Here is a 20,351-nt window from a genome sequence, read left to right on the forward strand (position 1 = left end):
AATAATACACAAGAATCTACAGGAACGTCGAAACAACAGGAAGACACACTAGACTGGACCTGGACTCTCCTCACACCGGAGGACAGAAGGCGCCTCAGGTCAACTGTAAACATGGTCCAACATTCAGAGGAAGACAGAGTGATGGGGAAAGAGTCAGGAAGACCCTAACCCTAACCCTTTGTCCTGTCCACATGAGGAGGACAGGTGATAATCACATGATATAATAACATGAAGTTGAACCGATCAACATTAAATAATCAATTAAACTAATAAACTCGAATAAATGGAGCCATTAAAGTGCTGATGAGAACCAGCACCAGAACCAGAACCAGGTGACCCTGAGTCCACATCTGAATACTGAATAAATAACCAAACAGAAAGTGAATCAGCCCCAATCTATAAATAGCTAATAACAATAATAAACAGCTGACTCAAGAGGCCCAAGACCTCAGGAAGACTAGCTTGATCCACATTTCAGCTGCGTCCGAATCCTGTCTCTACATACTCTGAGACCTGTTTCCTGTCTGCAGGAGTTTCAAAGAATCCAGTCTGAGGTCTTTGGTCCACCACAATGTTCTCGTCTTTGATGTCTCTGTGCACGACACCATGAGCGTGAACAAACTGCAGCGCCTCCACGACCTGACGGAAAAACCTGAGAAAAGCAGATCAACATGGATGAGACCGGAGTCAAGAGGAGTCCAGCAGCTCAGACTGAGACAGCGGTGCGGCGCCTCACCTGAGGGCCAGGCATTCGGACAGTACCCCCCGCTCAGTGATGAAATCAAACAGGTCCTGGTACTGCACCGGTCGTTCCAGCACCAGGTAACCCTGACCCTGAACCTCGAACCAGTCTAGCATTGACATGACCCCCCTGTGACCCCCAACCTCTAACAGCTGCTGCAGGAGAGCAATCTTCATGGGAACAGGGCTGAGGTTGCCGGGCTGAGGAGGAGACAGATTCTCAGCATGAGCTTGAGCAGCAGCAGCATCATCATCCTCATCATCATCCCACTTAGGACCAGCACCAGGACTTGGTTTGAACTGAATCACATTTATAGCTTCCCTGAATGTATTGAACGGTAAAGTCGTCAAACAGATCAGAGTGATGAACTGTTTCCCATGATGCACCTGATGGAGCCGAGGTCAATTCTCTGATCATCTGGGACTCACGTCAGTTTTTGCTGTGGGTATTTCTGTCCTGGGACTCTGACTCCTACGGGTGTGATCCTGGACTGTGTGGTGCTCTGGATTTGGAGGGACCCCGACTTAAAGTTGTGATGAATGAGATCTAAATTTGTCACTGAGGGAAACACATTGTTTACTGAGCTGTGACATCACAGACCACGCCCACCTGCTGCTGTAATAACTTATCAGTCCAGCAGGGGTGCAGTTGACCTGCACCTGACAGGATCTGGACCGTCTGAGCTCAAGACTGGTCTGACAAAATATTCAATAATGACAATTAAGACTCACCAGTGTGGCCAACCTCTGTAAATCTGTTTAATGGCAACCTGAATAGACAAAAAGCCAAATATCAGGAAGCTGGACTCATTGTTATCCATAATCACAAAATAAATGAAAATAAATGTCAATCAGGGAAATGAAAGACGGGGACAGACGGACCTGCAGTCCATCAGACAGTCTGATCCAAAACCACCTTGACCCATCAGAGACCCAAAACAATACTGACTGCAGAACGGCTCTGTCAATGGAAAACGAGAACACGGGTCAGGCCTCAACACACTAATAACATACACAGACACACACTTCCCTTCTGTTGTTGTGTCCACGCTGACGTCAGATATAACGTCCTTTATTCTTCATTTGAAAAGTTAAACTAAAAGTCAAAGCTGCTGATTCAGAGTTTTTATTACATGTCAAAATAAATGAGAAAACGCAAAGTGTTTCACTTTAGTTTGTAAGTGTGTGCGCTCTGGTTTAAAATAAAAAATAAATTTTAAAAATCTGAGTAAAACGGATATTATTATTATTATGCCACTAGGCGAAAACCGGGTCGTCATGGAAACGTTGCTGAGTTAACAAAACATTGGCGAGACATTCAAATTGGCCTGTTGGCTGTAGTTTATTTTAAGTCAGACTTTTGCTGTTCGGCAGCAGACTTTCTTAATTTGTCCGTTCTCACCAGCTTCGCCTCCAGATTCCTCCTTCAACCCAAACTCCTGTGACACTTTCTCAAACATTTCGGTCCGATTCAGCGACAGCCTGCTTCCATCCGTGTGTCTCCGTCAGTCCCTCAGACCCTAAGACCCTCGGTCTTTCAGTCCTTCAGTCTCTCGGTCCTGTGGTCCTTCGGTCCCTCAGTCACTCAGTCTTCACCCTGTCTCCCTCCTCTGTCTTCCCACTTTGCGTTGGTTTCCATTTTTTTCAAACTGCCCCACCAATCAGAGTCAAGATGCGGTTTCTACTTCCGGCTAATGAATATTCAAATCCCGCGAGGGAAATTCAATGAAAAATACTTATGTCCCGTGAAAAATATTGAAAACCAGACATCACCAATTTATAAAGCCCCCTAGACACCCCGGACAGGACGTGAAAAGTGGACGTCCTGGCCAAAGGACGTTTGGTTGCCCGATATTCCCACATTAAAAAAAATTAAATTGATTGAGCCTATGTAATGTGGCTCTCGACAAAGCTTTAAAGTCATGAAGTTATTTGAAGAAGTGATGGCCTATTTCAATGGCAAAAAGAAGAATGTTCATTTCCAGCTGTAAACATATTTTCAGTCACTTTCTGCCTCCCGTGATGTTAAACTCTCACAGCATCCATTACACTACCAGTGCCGATAAGTTATGCAAATTAAGCGATTGCGTCATTTAGTGACTTTTCAAACAGCCAATTGCGACGTTCCTTACTGCGGAGTTGGCAACACTGGGATTCTTTTCGTGGCAGCGAGAAGGACGCTTACTCCAAACACACACACTTTGATAAAACAGGTTAAGAGCTTCCTTCCTGTCCCTGTCAAAAATAAAACTGTCGTTACTAGAAACTGGTGACTGAAGTATGACGCTGCGTTTACTGACCCCTGCTTTCTAGGAAAACCCACAACTGATGTATTTGTCACTCATGGCTCTTAGCTCTACTTAAAATGGCGTTCAGCCGGTGGAGGGGACCCAACTGGGACTCCCTGAGTCTACAGGTCTTTGATAAGCTCCTCTGTGTTCAGGTCTTCAGGTCTGGGCTCAGACTGGAGCAGTCCAGAAGAAATTTATCCTGGAAGAGACCTGGATAAACCTTGATTTACCCCCTCTGTGATGTTAAGTGGTCCAGTGGCAGACCCAGATCCCGATGGCCCCTCCACCTGGTCCAGGACCGGGCGGAGTTTTCTATAAATCATCAGTGAACGTCATGGTTCACCTCCATCCTTGTGGCTGTCTCTATCGTTTTATCTCAGATCTGTGGGAGCAGAATGTCCAGGTGGACGTGTCAGGACATTGACATCGCATCATTGTCATCAACACTGTAATCTCTTCTCTTAATTCCCAGAATTCTCTGCTTCAGACACAAGAGGAAGCAGAAAATCAAGTGAAAAAATCGAGACAAGAAACATTAGAGGTGTAAATAAAGAGAAGCAAACACAAGAAGATAAAAAAATAGGATGATGGACAGGTCCTTCTGCGTTGTGTGTTTGATGTTGTGTCTCTTGAGCCACAGGCTCCACCCACCGCCCCACCCATCACTGTGCAGAATAAAATCTCCTTTTTTTTCAGAAACATTTTCCTCTTTTATTCCAAGAAAAAAGGTATTTTCATCCCAAATGAGAAAATAAAATAAAACAAACTTATATTATTAATAATAACAACAATAATAATTAATCATTAAGGGGATAAGTATGACAATTCTCTTTTTTTCTCTCCTTTTCTATTTGTCGCTTTTCTCTATGATGATATTGGTCATGGTCAATTAAACATGCAGCTAAATAAGTCCGGTGAGGAGGAGGATGAGGATGAAGGTCGTAGTGGAGGAAGAGAAGGAAGTCAAAAAGGAGGAAGTGGGAGGAGGCGTGAACATGATGTCTCTGCTGCCGTTTTATTTCTGACGGTGATGGAAAGAAAAAGTGTTGGTCAGACAACATGGCTGCCAGTGGAGACAATGATTTTGTTATTCAATACTAAGCTAACTGTAATGAAGCTTGTTAGCAGGAAATAGCTCTCAAACATAAGACATGAAAGGTTAGCTGGTTCGCTAAAGGGGTGCTAACAAGGTGTTTACGCTCCAGGCAAGTAACATTCTCTTATTGTTTCTTAACAAAATGGCTGCCGTTGTGAAGAAGAGTGGGAACAAGAACATAACACTGTGGCTAACAAAGACAAAGTCACAGGATGCTAACAATGCTAACAATTTATAGTTCTGCTAACAATCAATGGAAAACTTCCAGTAAAATCGTACTCTTTTCGCAGCTACTAATGGCAGCCATTTTGTTTGGTTAGTCGGAATTAACATGATAACCAATGCAGGTTCAGCTAGCAAGAGTTAACAAACACAGTAAAATTTACATGCTAACAGACAACAGGAGACGTTTTAGTCGTCCTTTTCAGCTTAAATGTTCTTTAAAAAACAGATAAAAGTAAAAGGTGGTGGCAAACAAGTTAATTATTGTGAGCCAATCATAAAGCAACCAGTTAGCAGCAAGTAGCTTTACCACATCTTAACACTTCGGGTGATCGTTTAATTTTTTTAAATAGTGAGCTAAACTAGATGACGAGATTAGCATTTTTGAAGTCTGATTAGCTGTCCTCACACAAAAATGGCTGCCAGTAGTGAGAGCTAAGATAAAAGAATATCAGCTTGTTAGCTAGATGAGAATATACTAACTCTACACACAGTAAGACTTTCGGTAAGAGCTCAGAGACCATATCACTTCTGATAAATAAGATTAGCATTAACAAAATGGCTGACAGCAACTGAGCTAATGCAAATCGTACTTGTTGGGGTGTTAGCAGGAGCTAAATGTTCATTTTATTCAAGTTTGGCATACAAGACACCAACACACAATATCTGTAGAGTGGTCGTCATTTCTGATTAGCATTCCTCATTGAAACCAATGGCCTGATACCATGGAGCTAATATGGTGCTAAAACTAAAATGATGGAGCTAAAGCTAAACCTGATGTTTACAGTCAGAACTGATCCCAAATCAGCAGCAAGACCAAGCTCCATGAAAACAACCTGAGGGGTTCGTGACACAGGAACACTATTGGCTGGAAGCAGGGCCTCAGAGTCAAAAGGGGAGGAGTAAGTGAAAGGAAAGAAGGAAGCAAGGAAGGAACAGCTGACAGATGGAGAGATGAGAAGATGAGTTGAAAAAAAAAAAAAAGAACTGTGCATTTCTTTGATGTTTTATTTTTTCCCTGGTCGATCTCCTGCTGGGTCAGAGGTGAGGGGGTGGGGGTGGGGGTGGTCAAGATGGTGGAGGGCGGGGGTCAAAGGTCATGGTTGTGTCAGTGTGTGTTTGTATCAGCCTGGTATCAGCTGCTGTCAGGGGACGGTTCCCTCTCTCGGTGCATGGCAGCACTCTGGTGTTTGATGCTGTCCAGATACTCCTGCTGGGAGACGGCCAGCACCGATGCCAGGATCTCATCGTCCTCCCAGTCTGTCAGACCTGGAACATACAGAATGGCTCAGACTGGGATCTCAGGACCTGCTCTGTGTTGGTCTGAGGACTGAAAACCTCTTTCGAGCCTGGATCGATTGGGTCACCTGGCCCCCAGCAGCCCCCCCCCCCCACCCCCCGGGAAGATCAGGGTCAGACGTCAGTGTGTGTCTGTGTGTGTTTTACCAAATGCTGTAGGCGACATCTCCTGCATGATGGCTCTGTACTCCAAATGATGACGGCTCTGATTACTGGGACCTATACATACACATACACACGCACACGCACACGCACACACCAAATTTCCTGTATCTATTTTAAATTAAAGCAGCTGAATTCTGATTGGTTAGGTGCTGAATGGTGGATAGTGTACCAGTGCTCTGTGTATGTGTGTTACCTGGTGCACAGGGGGATGGGGGTTTGCTCAGGATGAGGGCAGCTCCAGCGGGGGAAGGAGGTTTGTTGTTTGTTGAGGGCGCAGTTGTGAGGTCAGAATGGGAGGGGTCAGAATCACGTTGCCGTGGCGACCGAGCGGCCCAGTCATCCAGCCCACTGGAAGCAGCTGCTGTGGCAGAGCTGCAGGTGGCGCTCGCCTTACGGGGCTGAGGGCGAGGATGCATTTCAGAATCAGTACCAAACCTATTGATTAGGCTAATCGATTTCCAGTGATCAGGGCCCCAGTGGATCCCCCTACCTGTCGGGCCTGTTTCTCCTGGTCCTGAAGCCACTGCAGGTAGGACTCCCGAGCCACCTGCTCCTCGATGGCCTCATTGGTGGCCTCCCAGTCCGTCGCCCTCTTCTTGTCCTCCAACATCTGCTGCTCAATCCACGACTCCTCCGATGTCTTGATGGCCGACTTCATCAGAGACTGCTCCGCGTACTGTGTGTGGAGGGGGTGTCAGTTAACAAAGATACACACACAGTTCTCCCATATATAAAAGGTTAAACACCCCCCCCCCCCAAAAAGAAATAAATAATTAAATAAATAAATAACTAAAAAATAAAATAAAATAGAATAAATAAATAACTAAAAAATAAAATAAAATAAAATAAAATAAATAAATAAATAAAAAGAAAAAATCCCCGTTCTGGTCCTTGTACCCCTGGTTTGAAGGCAGGCAGTCCCAGCCCGACACCGATTGTGGCTTTGTTGGGATTCACCACAGAGTTGTAGTGGATGTTACGATGGTAGCTCACTCTGATCGGCTCATCGTTGTTCTGGTGGATGCCGTGGAACGTGTTGATTGGCTCTGTGGCATGAGGGGGAGGGACAGCTGTGATTGGCTGTTCACAGTGAGCTGTACCTGAAGGTGGTGGCTTTTCTGACTCACCTGTGCTGTACTGATACACCTCCACCGGCCTGTTGTACATCTCAGCCATTGCCTGCATCTCAATGTGGTTGCCATGGCAATTATTTTTCCTCTTCCTGTTGATGTATGTGGTGAAATCCTCTGTCACGTAATTGGAGAAGTAATCTGCGTTCTTCATCTAGAGGAGGGAAAACACCATCATTAACACAGACACTGACTCAGCCGTCAGAGGTTAGACATCAGAGACTCACCAGGTAATCCATACAATGTTTCCTGACCACTTCGTGCATGTCCTGGTCTCCATACACCTGATCAGCTGAGAGACAGACACAGAGTTTAGGCTTAAGTTGACTCAGTGGGCCAATAAAGGCCAAAAGAGTTGGGACAGTAAATTATGAACCTTCAAACGCAAAGTGAAAACGTTTATCATATGTTGCTTTCATTATACATTTTATAACCCCACCCCCCAACACACACACACACACACACACACACACACACACACACACACACACACACCTCCTACTGTGGTATGGAAATGGTCCATCACCGCAGTGATTCTCAGAACCCAGAACTGCTTCCTTTTTCTTGTGTGTGTCTTCTCTGACCTCTACCAACAACAGCTCAAAAGTTCAAAAGTTTTTTTTGTGCACACACAAGGGGAGAGGAGGTGAGCAGAGTTTTGGTTTTTAAAAAGTCATAACTTAAAAAGTCATAAAAAGCCTAACCCTATTAACGCTATCTAAAGCGACTACACTCAGCCAACAAAAAAAAAAATCTTTAGAAACAAAAAGAACAATAACAGCAACGAAAGAGAAGTAAATTTCACATCAGATATTCAAAACCAGTTCCCCATCCCCTTCCACCGAACACAGAGCATTACCCCCAGCCTACACAAGACTAAAGGCAGAGATGGTCTGTCACTTTGAAGTACACATGTTCGGTTCTCAGTCTGGCCATCACTAGAGGTTGCAAACTGAGGCCGCTTCTATGCCACCAGAACCCACAGTCTGATTTTTCCCGGTTAGCCATATGGCCAATTTTGCCATACCAGATATAAAGTTCACCAAGCAATTTAAGTCCCACACACAGGAAGTCCCAGCAAGCTCTCTGATTGGTCAGCCTGGCCACTATTCTCAAAAAGGAGGAGGCAGGGCTTCAGAGAAAGGAACTGCAGCTACCTGTTTCTTTTACTGATGTCGGTTAATTTTTTTATCTGAACCTCACAGACATCAACACCACCCTGACTACCAGCAACAACCAAATGCATTGCATGCAAGAAAACATGTGCGTGTGTTTATCTTACTGCAGCCGACCAATCACAGCAGAGTGACGTCGCTCAGTCTGTTGCACCTGTTTTCGGAAAGAGTTCTGAAGCTCCGTCCACCAGCTGTTGGTCGTGTGACTTACTTAACAGGGCTTAGCCCCCCCCAATCCTCCCCTGGACCAGGACTAAGAAAAAGGACCAATCAGAGCAGCAATATGACCTTTGACTCTATCAGGGTTTGGGGGTCTAACACTCAGACTCTGTCCAAGTCTTGGATCAGTGCTGTTAACTCCAAACCACACACACAAAGAGGACTTTGCTTGTCCAGGTTTCCTTGTCCTAGGTCAGCTGATTGAAAGAGGACGCAACAGATAAACAAGTGCACAACAAACAGGAGTCACACTGACACACAAAGGGCGGCATGCGATGGACCCACTATTGACACATGACACAGAGGAGGAAGCACAGATGGGTGGACTGATGGACAGACAGAGACGTCCAAGTCACCGCAGAGGCCAGCCAGCTGATGATGATGTGTGTGTTCTCAGGTGTGTATCGATAGAAAACAGCCTTCAGACCGTTTAACCTTCAGGTTAGTTTTAACTAAACAAAACCTGAAATCACATCTGGTTAAAGAAAAACACTTTGTTCTTGTACACATCAGAAAACACAAAGTTCATTTTGTGGAATATCAGAAGTGAGACATTTGTCCTTCTACTGTGACTGAGGAGCAGTCACATGACTCTCTCTCATCTTCAGCTTCCTTTCAGTGCTCAGTGATGTAGGTCAGTTCATTTGGTTCTAGAGGAAACAGCTGAGTCCTCCAACAAGGTCATCACCTGACTCACCTGTCCAGGTCGGACTGTTTGATGTTCATATGCACATGCACACACATGCATACACACAACCTGTTTTGGTTTAACAGCTAAACACTGACACCTGTTGGCGATAGATGGACAGAAGTACCTGACCACTACAGGGACAGCCAATCACAGCAGTCGAATGGAGTCACAGCAACAGATAGACAACAAAGCTATAGAGATCCATTCCACATCAGTCCACATCAGTCCAATGAGACACATCATATCATAATGATAACTTTCAAATTTCCAATTTAAAACAAAAAACTGAAACAATGACACCTTATTCAGCCTCAGTATGTCGTCGTGTGTGACACTCACCCACAGCTCTGAACAGACATGCTCCATCCTCCTTCATCTTCTTGATGACAAAGCCTTTCTTCTCCCTCAGAGCTTTTTCAAACCAGTGCTCCTGCTGAACACACACACACACACACACGGTGTCATCAAATGTCTCATCATGTCCAAACAACAGTCAAAAAGCAGACCGAGGTCACACTGAGGTCAGATCTAGAGGATCACACCCTCTCTCCTGATTGGCTGTGTGACTTGTTGTGTGACATGGTTTTCACAAAAAAGAAAAGAAAAAGAAACTTAGAAAAGAAAATCCACACTTCAAAATAAAAGACAGAAGAATATAAATTATAAACATTTAAAATGCACCATCCCTTTAAATGAAACACATAGACTGAATAGCAGCAACTGAAGAATGTGCTCCACCTGCTGTTTCTCTCCATCAACCAGAGGAGAAAACAAGATTCAGGTATTATTTTGAAACATTTCCAGGACATAGAATTCTTTTGTCATATTTGATACAACTGATGCAACCCTAACCACCAGATCAGATCAGGAACCTGGAATAGGTTCAGTGTGATTCTCAGTCCGACTGTTCTGAGGTTGTCTCTAGGCCAACACAGCAAGAATTCATTATACTGCAGCTGAGTCTAATTTCTGAGACCTTCAACACAGAACATCAACACATATGTGACCCTCATCGACCTGACCAACCAGCCTCTTCATCCTAACACTGTCATCATCCGAATATCCAAAACCAAAAGACTCACTGTGGCCCAACTGATTCTTTCATTTATTGATTACTCTGCTGTTAACCAATCAGTTCTTTAGAAAATATCTGAAATGGTGACAAAGTTTTTATTTCCTGTTCTACAATGATGGAAACTTCTTTTTTAAACCAGAATGACATCAGTTCATTATCAATTGGTGCCTGTTTCTGATTATTCAGCTGACCAATCCCTGCAGCTCTGGTTATAATGTGCAGAAGACACAATCACGATTAATACTAATCTGTTTCCTGATTGACAAATGGGAACTATTTGAATAAATAATTCTTTAAAAGGCACAGAGAAACCTTCGGGCGCTCTGATCTCACCCGTCAAATTTTTGAGTTCCTAAATCTGGACTGATCTGTTCTATCAGTTCTGGATCTAAATACTTGATCTGACCTGGTTCCTTTTGGACTACAAACAAAGATCACACCAAGTAAAAACTCACCTGCTGATCCAGCCAATAAACTCAAGCAAAGTGTGACGCATCACTGTGGTTGCTATGGTAATCTGGAGGTTAAACTACCTGAACTGTGATGACGTTTTTGTCTGGAATACATCTCAAAAATAATCATGATCAGGTTTCTAAGTTCAGTTTGACCTGCCTGAGGTAAGATCTTAAGATCACAGGGTCTCCTGCAGAACTGATGGTCTCCTTCAGACCTGAACTCTGCTGGGTCGGGGTCACTTGGTGGTTAGGGTTCGTTCCACTTCCAAGTCCACGTTAGCGGGTTAGGGTTAGCCTGTTGCTATAGCAACCTGCAGGTGGACGTCACCTGTCCACGTGTATACTGTGTGTTGTCTTCCTGTGTACAAACCGGACCGGACGGGACCGACCCGGTTCCTCCAGCGCCCCCCTCAGACGGTCTGGGCCCGGATATCGGTGCCTGTCAGCCGGCTGCAGAGGGGGGCGGTGACCGCTCCGCTCCGGTGCAGATCGGCAGCTTTAGCTCTTAGCCGTTAGCCGTTAGCTCCTACCTGCTCCACGGTGGCCGGGTCCATCGACTGCAGCCGGGCCGCGTTCTCGTACTCGTCCTCGCTGTTGTTCCCGGCTCCTTCCTCCGTGTCCTGGCTGGAGCCCACTCCTCCCGGCCCGGTCACCCCGGGCTGGCCTCCGCCGGCAAGAGCCGCCACCACCCCGCCGGAGCAGGTGCCCGCCTGCCGCCGTCTTTTGCTCAGTCCGGGCCCGGAGCAGCAGCTGCCCATGCCTCCGCCGCATCCGACGACTCCGGCCGACACGACGAGCTCCCCGCGGGAGCCGGCCACCATCCCCCCGCTGCTGTCCCGACCGTCCCCCGGGCCGACGGGAGACACGGAGCCGACGGGCGGCGGAGAGGCCTGCTGCGGCCGGGAGCTCGCCTCGATGCTCCGCCTGTCTTCCCTGGCGGAGGGCGGAGCGGGCTGGTAGGACCACGGCGGAGGGGAAGCCCTCGGCCGAGCTCCCGTCCTCCCTGCGTGCGGATGGGGGTGTTGGTGCGGGTCGGTGCCGCTCCGACGGTCGCTGTCATCGGCGTGGTCCGAGACGCCGACCCCGGAGCTGGGCTTCTTCTTGGGGAGAATCGTCATGGTGGTGAGGGAGGCAGGGAGGGGGTCAGGGGGAGCAGTCCTCCCTTTCTGGATCAAATGTGTCGGTGTGCTCGGCCTCCGCCGCGGCCGTCCGGCTCTAATCACCGACCTAAAGCTCTTAGCGACCCGAAACGGGCGACGGAGGCGGCGGCTCGGCTCCTTTTCGACGGTTCGGTTGAACAAAAACAAAACGCGGCTCGTCTTCCCGATCTCCGGCCGACAGTCCACAACATCAACAGTCTGACGGAGCCATCACGTCACTTCCGGGTCTGGACGGCAGCTCTGACGTCAGCACGTTCCGTCGACTATAGTTACTTTTTCACTAAAATCACATTTCTCACAACAAAAAAGAGAGATTTACGGTCAAATAGTTAATGTTTTGTTTTGTTTAAAAATGTTTTTGGATCAGTTTCCATTAAAGGCAGAAAGTGACAGAAATACATTTAAATAATGAGAGGTTAAGATGGGAGAAAGAAATGGAAAATTAATTTATCAGGTCCTGTTTATAACATCTCACTTCACTGTTCCAGGTTTATTCAAAACATTTTATTCGAAGAATAAATGTAACAACCGACAAACATGCAAAATAAAATTCAATAAATGTATTTTCACATCAATTGAATGAGAAGAAGAGAGCAGAGTCTTCAGACCAATGTTTTGAGGTGAAAGGTCAAACTCAAAGGAAAATGAAGCAATCCACAGGGACAGGATCCTGGACCATGATCAGGTCCAGGTTTCCCAGGAAATCAGAGGAAGAAGACTGATTGAGGACGGACTTCCTGCCACTCTGGTTGTCATGGCGCCACCGTGTGGACAACAGAACACGGCACCTTAGACTGTGTGTGTGTCCCTTCTGTCTACTGCCGGTTAGAAATGTCTGGAGATGTCCTCACACAGGCCTGTGACCTGGGGCTGAGACTCTCCAGAGGAAACACAGCTCACAACGGAAGGAGTGAGAAGGGAACCGGTCCTGGTCCAGACAGCGGCTCGGTCCTTATCCACATCATCTTCACATCAATTCAGTTAATAGGTGGGAAATGAAGAACTTGACATTGTTTCCTGCTCAGTGACGACTTCCTGTCTGATATATTAAATAAAAGCATTAAACTGCTCCATAAAGGGTTGAGTGTGTTTCGCTCTTAATTATCATCATCCTCAGTTTATTCTCCCCTCTGATGAAGAGATGGCATCCTATGTTCGTATGCCCGAAGTGTGTATCCTGAATCTGGATTAACAAATTCAGGATCTCTTTATTTCCTGGCTTTGCTTATGCAGACGTCCAGATCCTGTTAAATGGTCTCCCAAAGCTGGTTCTCATTACTGAACTCAGAATTTTCCATCTAGATCAGTGTGTTCACGTCAAAGGGGCGGAGTTTACTCCTTCCGACCAATCAGACCAAGACGCAAACAGCTGCATATAATAATAAGATTATATCTTAATATAGATTATAAATTTATGTTTTAGATTATTTCATTGCGTGTTTTTGTTTTATTTTCAATACTTCAGTCCCATCTTCACAGAACTGGAGAGTAAACTACCTTCATGAGACTGAAAACCCAGATTTAATCCTGAAGTTAGCTCAATAAAACAAAATCCAGCTGCACCCATGATATGGGCCTCAGGGTGAGTGACAGTGTGTGCGCACACACAGCTTTATTACAGGTGGTGTTCAGTGCAGAGGAGAAAGCAACAACAACAATAATAATAATAATAGTTGTCTTCAAATATAGAGTGATACAGTTTGTACAAAATACCCTGCATATTGACTTTAGTGACGTTGTTTTTGTTGTTCTTGTTGGTCAACACCAGAGGGCGATGCAGCTCTAAGGTTTTACACTGATCAGCTGTGATCAATCAATCAATAATCATCTGTGATCAAAAAGCTGCAGACACAGCTGGTTAAGGAAGTTGATTATCTGTGACAACAAAAATCTTGCAAAGCGGTATATTGTGGGTGTTCTGTGTTGGTTGTTTGCAGGTTGAGAGTTAGATGTGTTGGTTGTGTGTTGGATGCCCGAAGCTTCTTGTGTGTGTCTGCTCCTGAAATTTTGTCAACAGTTGTCTGAGTGGCAAACGGATAAACAGGATTCACATTAGTCCAAGTCCAGGTCCTGACCATGTAAGACCAGAGTTCATCTGAGCTTACTGAGTCCTCAGTTCTAACTCTCATACTTCATACCTGAGGAGTCCAGGTCCCCGTTGGACTCTGGTCTTCAGATCCCAGACGTGATTGGTCCATTAATCCATCTTAATGATCTGCGTTGATGTGGACTCTGATGAGTCCAGTTTCTTTGGTGAACAGTAAACAGAGGTTTTTGCACAGACCAGTTTTTTTACAAACAGTTCTTGATATGAGTGCAAATACATGCAGCCCCTAACCTGAGGGGGGACAGGTTCAGGTTCAGAGAGTGTCTGTGTTGCATTCTAAGTCATCAACAGAGGACACGAGACAAGGAGCAAAGAAAAGGGAGCAAGATCTGAGAGAAGACATCTGGACTCTGAACTGAGACACAGTTGCTGTGAGATGGACAGGCAAGTCCAAGTGAGTCCAGGTGAGCCCTGCTGTTTTTTTTTAAACAGCAGGAAGTGAGTTTTTGTGTGACCTGTGAACCTGGTCCATGCTCTTATGTGGATCAGCCCCTACGACACCTGCAGAGTGAGGTGTGGGTAATGGGCTTAGACACTTCAGTCAGTCACATGATGTCTCTCTTGTCTACTACCTCACCCATCAGTGTCTGTCTTTCTTGTCCAACTACCACATGTAAGTCTTTGTTGTGTCGATCTGGCTCCCCCCTGCCTCGCCCTCCCTCCCCCTCGCCTGCCGCACCTCTTCCTCATCCTTGTCCTTCTCAGTCTCGCTCTCCCACAGTGTAATGAGTGGCGGGTACAGCTCATTTAGGGAGATGGATGTGGCGTGCTGCATGTACTTCTTCAGTGAATGGCCGCAGGACTTGTGCTGCTGAATGCGGCGTCCCATGTAGACGACCAGCAAAGCCATGATGGACAAAGCAAACATGGAGCCCATGACAGCCGCCAGTGCCACACTGCTGCGGCGAGACGCCACCAGCTCCACAGAGAAACCCACCTCCTTGGTGGTGACGTTCAGGCAGGACGTGTGGGTGAAAGAGGAGGGGGAGGAGACACTTAGGCAGATGTGGTATTCAGTAGCAGGAAGGAGGTGAGTTAGATTATACTCCTGAACGTCCACAGGGACCTGGACAGAGACAGAGACGCTGAGTCAGGCAAACAACACACAGGCCAGGGCTAGCAGTTAACATGCTGTTAGAGCTAACACTGCGTTTGTGGAGACAGACAGGGAGTCTGTACTCACAACGTTTCTCCTTCACTGGTGAGGAAATTTGATGCTAATGCTATTGGCAGGGTCTTGCCTGTCCCACCGTCATTATAGACAGTGAACTAACCACAGACATGTAGACAAAACCTCACCTGTTGACACGGGTTAACAGGCGATTACTGGTGCTAACAAGTATGCTAACCTTGGCAATGTAGCTGATGTGAGGGTTGTCAATGTAGATGGTGGCGGTGGTCCTCTGGGGCAGAGGGAGGGGGACGTCCTGTTGGCTCTCACCGGTGGGCGAAGCTCCTCGGCTCAGATTCAACCTCCATTCCAGGACCACAGAGTGGGTGTGAACAACCTGCACAGGAAAGAGGAAGTAGCTGACTCTGACCGTTACCTGACTTGTATCATAGAACCTAATGGACTACATACCTTCGCCAGAACTACCAGAGAAGGAGCAGGTCCAGATGAGTTAGACTCCTCATCAGTCAACCAGTCCACAGACTCCTGAGAGTCCACAAACACCGAGACGCTCTTTGTGTCAGCTCCCTCCATGTTCCACGCTACACAGGTGTACACGCCTGAGAGAGAGAGAGTGTGAAGTTAAAGACCTGGTGGAAACATGAAGACCTGAACTGAGACTTTAGGCCCAGACCTGCGATTCTAGCTCAGCAGCACCCCTGCAGGCTGTACGTGAACCAAACTGACCTGTATCTGATGGCTCGGCATGTTCGATCACCAACACACCCGGGTCCGACACGCGATGCTTCCTCTTCTTTGTGCTCAGGCCACGCCCCTCCTCTGATATGATTGGTGCAGCAACTGCCTCCAAACTTACCTGGCCAGGTGAGAAAGAGGAGCGGATGGTCATGAAAACAGATCACTCAGACACACAAACACTCATTACCCCACCCACCTTGTCTCCAGCAGGCGTTACCCAGTAGAACTGGGGGGCGGGGTCAGCATCTGCCCAGCATTCCAGTGTGATTGGCTGCCCAGTGCTGACATTTATAGTTGGTGGGAAGGAGTGAGAAGAGATGTGAGGCAGGCAGCTGTTGGCCCTGCCCCCTCCCCACCCGACTCCCACCACCTCCTGCAGCTCCCGGCCAATCAGGTGAGGTGGTGAGGAGCAGAGGGTGAAAGACGTCTCCAGCAGTTTGAGATGTGACTGGTTGCCAAGGTGGGGCCCCCAGGAGGAGAGACAGTCACATCGCAGGGGGTTGGAGTGGAGAGAGACCTCCCTCAGGGATGGGAGGGATGAGAGGATGTCTCCAGACAGGAAGCTCAGCTGGTTGTTATGGAGCAAGAGAGTCCGTAGAGCGGACAAGTTACTGAGGACAGAACACAGGAGAGGAGGAGAGAAGGATTCAAAGAAGGAGAGGGTCAATGAGAGTGGAGAGGAAAAAAGACATTCCTTCTGTCCGCCGTCTCACCTGAAGGCCTGTGGGTCAACGTACGACAGACTTGGGTTGTTGCAAAGCTCCAGTTTGACGATTTCTGGAAGGTTCTGGAAAGCTGCTCGCTCCACCATCAGCAGTTGCCCCATGTTGTTCAGGCTGAACACAAACATTTTAATTAGGGTTGGGAATTGATACGATTTTTACAATTACGATTATATTTTGAATTCAATTCTTTATCGATTTTCATTTGGAAAAAAGGAGAATAAGTAGGTCTGCTGTCATCTTTTCTCGTGAAAAGTAACCAAACTTTCAAGCACTTGACATCGCCATGCACTCTTGTGTAGCTTGCTTTTGATTCCCATCCCTAACTTTAATACACAACTTCAGGCCGAGTAACACAACACGGCTGCCAGACCAACCTGAGCTCATCCAGGTGCTGAAGGTTCTGGAAATCTCCTTGCTGGATTCGGCTGATTGGGTTTCTGTTCAGGTCCAGGAACTTCAGGTTCGGGAGCATGCTCAGAGCATCTCGGGGAACGGACCTGCGGGACAGGCCCTTCATCAGCCTCACCAAGAACTACTAGAGAACAATCTGAGGATGACCAAACCAAAACGCACCTGAGCCGGTTGTCGTAGAAGGACAGGCTTTCCAGGTAGTCCAGGCCCATGAAGGCAGCAGATGGGATGGAAACCAGGCCCATTCCAGCCAACACCAGGCTGTGGAGGCGGGACAGAGGCAGGAAGTTCTTCTCCTCCAGACCAAGGATAGGGTTCTCCCCGATCATCAGGATTTCCAGGGATGGCAAGGACTCAAACCACCGACTGTCAATGGCCACCAACCGGTTGGAGTTCAAGTGGAGCCTGGAAGACCAAGTGGAGTAGGCTGGGTGGTTTGTTGTCACTGACAAGAGTGCAATGGTTCCTCAGGAGGATCTATGGTTTGTTTATGTTGTTCTGAAGATTGGATAGATGGCTTCTGGTCCTTTTTCCTGTCATTAGTCCTGTCAGTCGCTGAGCAGCACTGGTGGTGTTGTAAGTGGCTCTACCGATTGTTCAAGTCCATGCCAAATATTTAGAGGTCCTAGAGTGGTTCTAAAGGTTCAAGAGGTTCTTGTGGCATTTGGGAATTTCAAGACTCCTGCAAGAGTCTGGTGGTAATTCTCTGGGCTCTTAAAGGTGATTTCTCTATGTAGGTAAATTTCTAAAAGTCAGTCTATCAGTCCAGGAGGTGGTTCTATCTGATGGCCTTTAGTTCGACTGGTCATTTAAGGGGAAGTTCGCTTGGATGGTTTGTGATCACCAAAGTGCAGAGGAGAAGGAGGAGTTACCGAAGCAGGTTTATGAGGCCAGCGAAGGCTTTGGGTTCGATGGACGAAATCTGGTTGTGGTTGATGTAAAGTTCCTCCAGATGGGACAAGTTCCTCAGACTGAAGTCCTCCAGCTCCTCGATGTGGTTTTCCTCCAGATACAAAGTCACCAGATGGCCCAGGGAGGACAGTCCTATGGAGCTCACCTGGACAGAGAAACCCCGCCTTTATGGAGCTGTGTTTGTGTTTGTGTGTGCATTTGTGCATCTATGTGTGTGTTACCTGGGTGAAGTGATTCTGCGACAGGTCCAGCTCCGTCAGGTTCGTCAGACTCTGCAGTTCAGTTGTGATGAATGAAATGTTGTTGCTCTGCAGCAACAGCACCTGCACCAAACACCATGATGTGTGATCTTGGTGTTACCTGTGTGATGTCACAGTTACCTGTGTGATGTCACAGTTACCTGTGTGTGTGAGGAGATGTTTGCTGGGACTCTGCTTAGATGCAGTTCGTTACAGTCCACAGTCCGTGCCTGGTGATAGACGGACTGGGGTGTGTACCAGGGCCGGGTCTCACACACACACTGCAGAGGACAGTGAGCGCCTACGGAACAGACAGAACAGTCCTGTTAAAAACACTCAGATCTTTTTCATCCAGAAACATTTTATTGTCCTTACCTTGATTCGCCACGCCCAGCCCAGCACACAGCGATGATGCCACAAGGCACAAGAGGAGCACAAAATGGACTACTGATCCCATGATGCACTGGGGTGGAAGAAGTGGCGCCGAGGCTCATCAACAGCTGGATAGAAACACTGAGAACGAGCTCAAAGTCAGTTATGGCGACAAGTCAGAGACTGACCAGAGGTAACCATGGAAACCAGATAATCAATGGTCACAGAGTTACGGCTGATTGTCTCTGACTTGTTGCTTTAAACACACAGGCAGGAAACCTCTAAGGACAACCCAACATCACTCAGGGACCAGACTCAGGACATCACTCCCCTGAGTCACAACTTTGAACTCCAAAGTTTTGGACTTGGATTCTTTTCCTGTTCAGGAGATCATTTCTAAATATTTCTAAGAGGGACATTTTTTCTCTGGGACATTATGTCTTCTCACAGCTGCTGTGAGGACACAAACAACATCCTGATAAGTCTGGTCTGAGAGCCACCATTTCCAAAGCTTAGATAAACTGCAAAGAATTTGGTTTCATTGAGTCCTGTGTCAGATTTCCACTTCAGGTTCAAGTCCAGGAAGTGAATGTGAGTGTCCTCCACACACACACAGTCATGTTTCACAGTCACAGTCATCGCGACGGAGTACATTACACTGTCATCTCAACCTCAGACCTTTTCTCCCCATAATGTCCCCACAACATGATTCATAAGTACACACACACACACTTTCCTTTGTGGAGATGGCCATGTTGTTGTTTTTTTATTTTTTGCTGCCATTGTTGTTCTTCCTTATGGACCATGAACACCCACCCCTGGCTGAGCTGATTGAATATTGATGAACTGATATCAATTATTTAAAGAGCTGCAGCTCATTTGAGTGTCCTACTCCAGAGGATCTGATTGGTTAACAGAAGAAGACTCCGGTTAATTAACTAACACACACACAAACAATGTAAACAACATCAGGAAGCAGCTTCATCTGTGTGTGTTTCCAGATTTCAAAATACAAATGAATCTTTTCCAACTTTAAAACATAAAATCATTTGATAATTTCAAACCTGAAGATGAAACTCTGACCCACATCTGAGACCAGAGGAGAGGAGGAGAGGGAACAATGTGTCTGTAGATCCCGGTCTCTTCCTGGTTCCGGTCTCAGGTGCGCTGTAGACTGCTCATCTTAATGACGTCACACATACAGCTGTCTCGGTCCCGTCCTTGGATCAGAGTCCTGGACTCATGTCTCAGACCTGGACCCTGGTCCCGGGCCCGACTCACAGAGACCGAGGCGGGTTTTCAACTCCTAATCCCGCCCAAACGCGCGCCTTCTGATGGTGGAGGACAAGATCTCACCTTGATCCCGCTCCTCGTGCTCCGAGTCCAGTGAGGACCCGAGTTAGAGGTTTTGTTGATCCGGATGAAAGAGGACGGTGTCCTGCTGCCGCTTTTATCCGGAGCAACCCCCCCTCTGTTCTCTGTCAGGTCCGCAGCACTTGATTCGGATTGAGCCAATGGCATTTATCTGCCGCTGGCTGACGGACCAATCAGAGCTCGGATGCTGCACGGGCGGGGCGGGGCTGTGACACCATGACGTAATGCTCCAGCTTCTCTCTTCTTCTGTGGTGTCTCTCCATGTTTGTCAGCTCAGTGACTCATGAAGAGAAGAAGACATCTATCATTGATTTAGGAGTCTAATGATTATGATCGAAAGTTGGTGACTGTTTTCTGCTTTTAGATTAGACTTTTGATTGTTCCTGTCTGTCACCATGACAACAGCAGTCTCCAGCTGTTCATCACTGAGGAACCAGATGTGACGAGGTTCCGGTTAAACGACGACAATGATGAAGATGATTCAATCTTGACTTTTACTGTCAAATCATTCTGGAAGTTTCAAGAAGCTGATTCCCTTTCATCATCACAACAGTCACTGACTCAGTCTGAATGTTAACTGGAGCGGTCTGATATCACTGAGGATGACCACGATGAGGAAGAC

The 20,351-nt window shown here is 46.9% G+C and overlaps 2 protein-coding genes across 5 annotated transcripts; both read right to left on the reverse strand.

The window, feature by feature from the left end:
• Positions 1-3,730: 3,730 nt before the first annotated feature.
• Positions 3,731-11,920, reverse strand: otud5a (OTU deubiquitinase 5a). Of its 4 annotated transcripts, none has more exons than XM_029505568.1 (9): positions 11,090-11,920; positions 9,369-9,459; positions 7,172-7,236; positions 6,942-7,098; positions 6,712-6,860; positions 6,287-6,490; positions 5,984-6,212; positions 5,797-5,868; positions 3,732-5,619 (listed from the first exon to the last, which is right to left on the reverse strand). In XM_029505568.1, the coding sequence occupies exons 1-9, from the start codon at positions 11,675-11,677 to the stop codon at positions 5,486-5,488; spliced, it is 1,689 nt and encodes a 562-aa protein (XP_029361428.1). In that variant the 5' UTR covers positions 11,678-11,920; the 3' UTR covers positions 3,732-5,485. The 4 variants fall into 4 exon arrangements, with proteins under 4 accessions (XP_029361424.1, XP_029361428.1, XP_029361426.1 ...); XM_029505566.1 differs by having other exon boundaries at positions 3,733-5,619; positions 9,369-9,462; XM_029505567.1 differs by having other exon boundaries at positions 5,486-5,619; positions 6,008-6,212; positions 6,305-6,490; positions 9,369-9,462; positions 11,090-11,677.
• A 1,381-nt stretch (positions 11,921-13,301) lies between these two features.
• Positions 13,302-19,804, reverse strand: LOC115045738 (leucine-rich repeat neuronal protein 1). The gene is made up of 13 exons (XM_029505561.1): positions 19,420-19,804; positions 18,359-18,496; positions 18,145-18,284; positions 17,966-18,067; positions 17,705-17,889; positions 16,995-17,237; positions 16,796-16,918; positions 16,410-16,532; positions 15,893-16,307; positions 15,685-15,814; positions 15,409-15,557; positions 15,176-15,334; positions 13,302-14,892 (listed from the first exon to the last, which is right to left on the reverse strand). The coding sequence occupies exons 2-13, from the start codon at positions 18,438-18,440 to the stop codon at positions 14,431-14,433; spliced, it is 2,313 nt and encodes a 770-aa protein (XP_029361421.1). The 5' UTR covers positions 18,441-18,496; positions 19,420-19,804; the 3' UTR covers positions 13,302-14,430.
• Positions 19,805-20,351: the final 547 nt, after the last annotated feature.

Source organism: Echeneis naucrates, chromosome 7, assembly GCF_900963305.1.
Source record: "Echeneis naucrates chromosome 7, fEcheNa1.1, whole genome shotgun sequence".
NCBI classification, from domain to species: domain Eukaryota; kingdom Metazoa; phylum Chordata; class Actinopteri; order Carangiformes; family Echeneidae; genus Echeneis; species Echeneis naucrates.

Bases quoted from the DNA above. Each gene is read 5' to 3' on its own strand.
- LOC115045738 (XM_029505561.1), bottom strand. From the start codon at position 18,440: ATGGGATCAGTAGTCCATTTTGTGCTCCTCTTGTGCCTTGTGGCATCA. The intron at 15,815-15,892 runs GTGGGTGGGGTA...TCACCTGGCCAG, and splicing joins TAACGCCTGCTGGAGACAAG to GTAAGTTTGGAGGCAGTTGC. The intron at 15,558-15,684 runs GTCAGTTTGGTT...TCTCTCTCTCAG, and splicing joins TGCCGAGCCATCAGATACAG to GCGTGTACACCTGTGTAGCG.
- otud5a (XM_029505564.1), bottom strand. From the start codon at position 11,677: ATGACGATTCTCCCCAAGAAGAAGCCCAGCTCCGGGGTCGGCGTCTCG. The intron at 6,491-6,711 runs GTACAAGGACCA...CTCCACACACAG, and splicing joins TGCCTGCCTTCAAACCAGGG to TACGCGGAGCAGTCTCTGAT. The intron at 5,620-5,796 runs GTAAAACACACA...TGTATGTTCCAG, and splicing joins GATGTCGCCTACAGCATTTG to GTCTGACAGACTGGGAGGAC.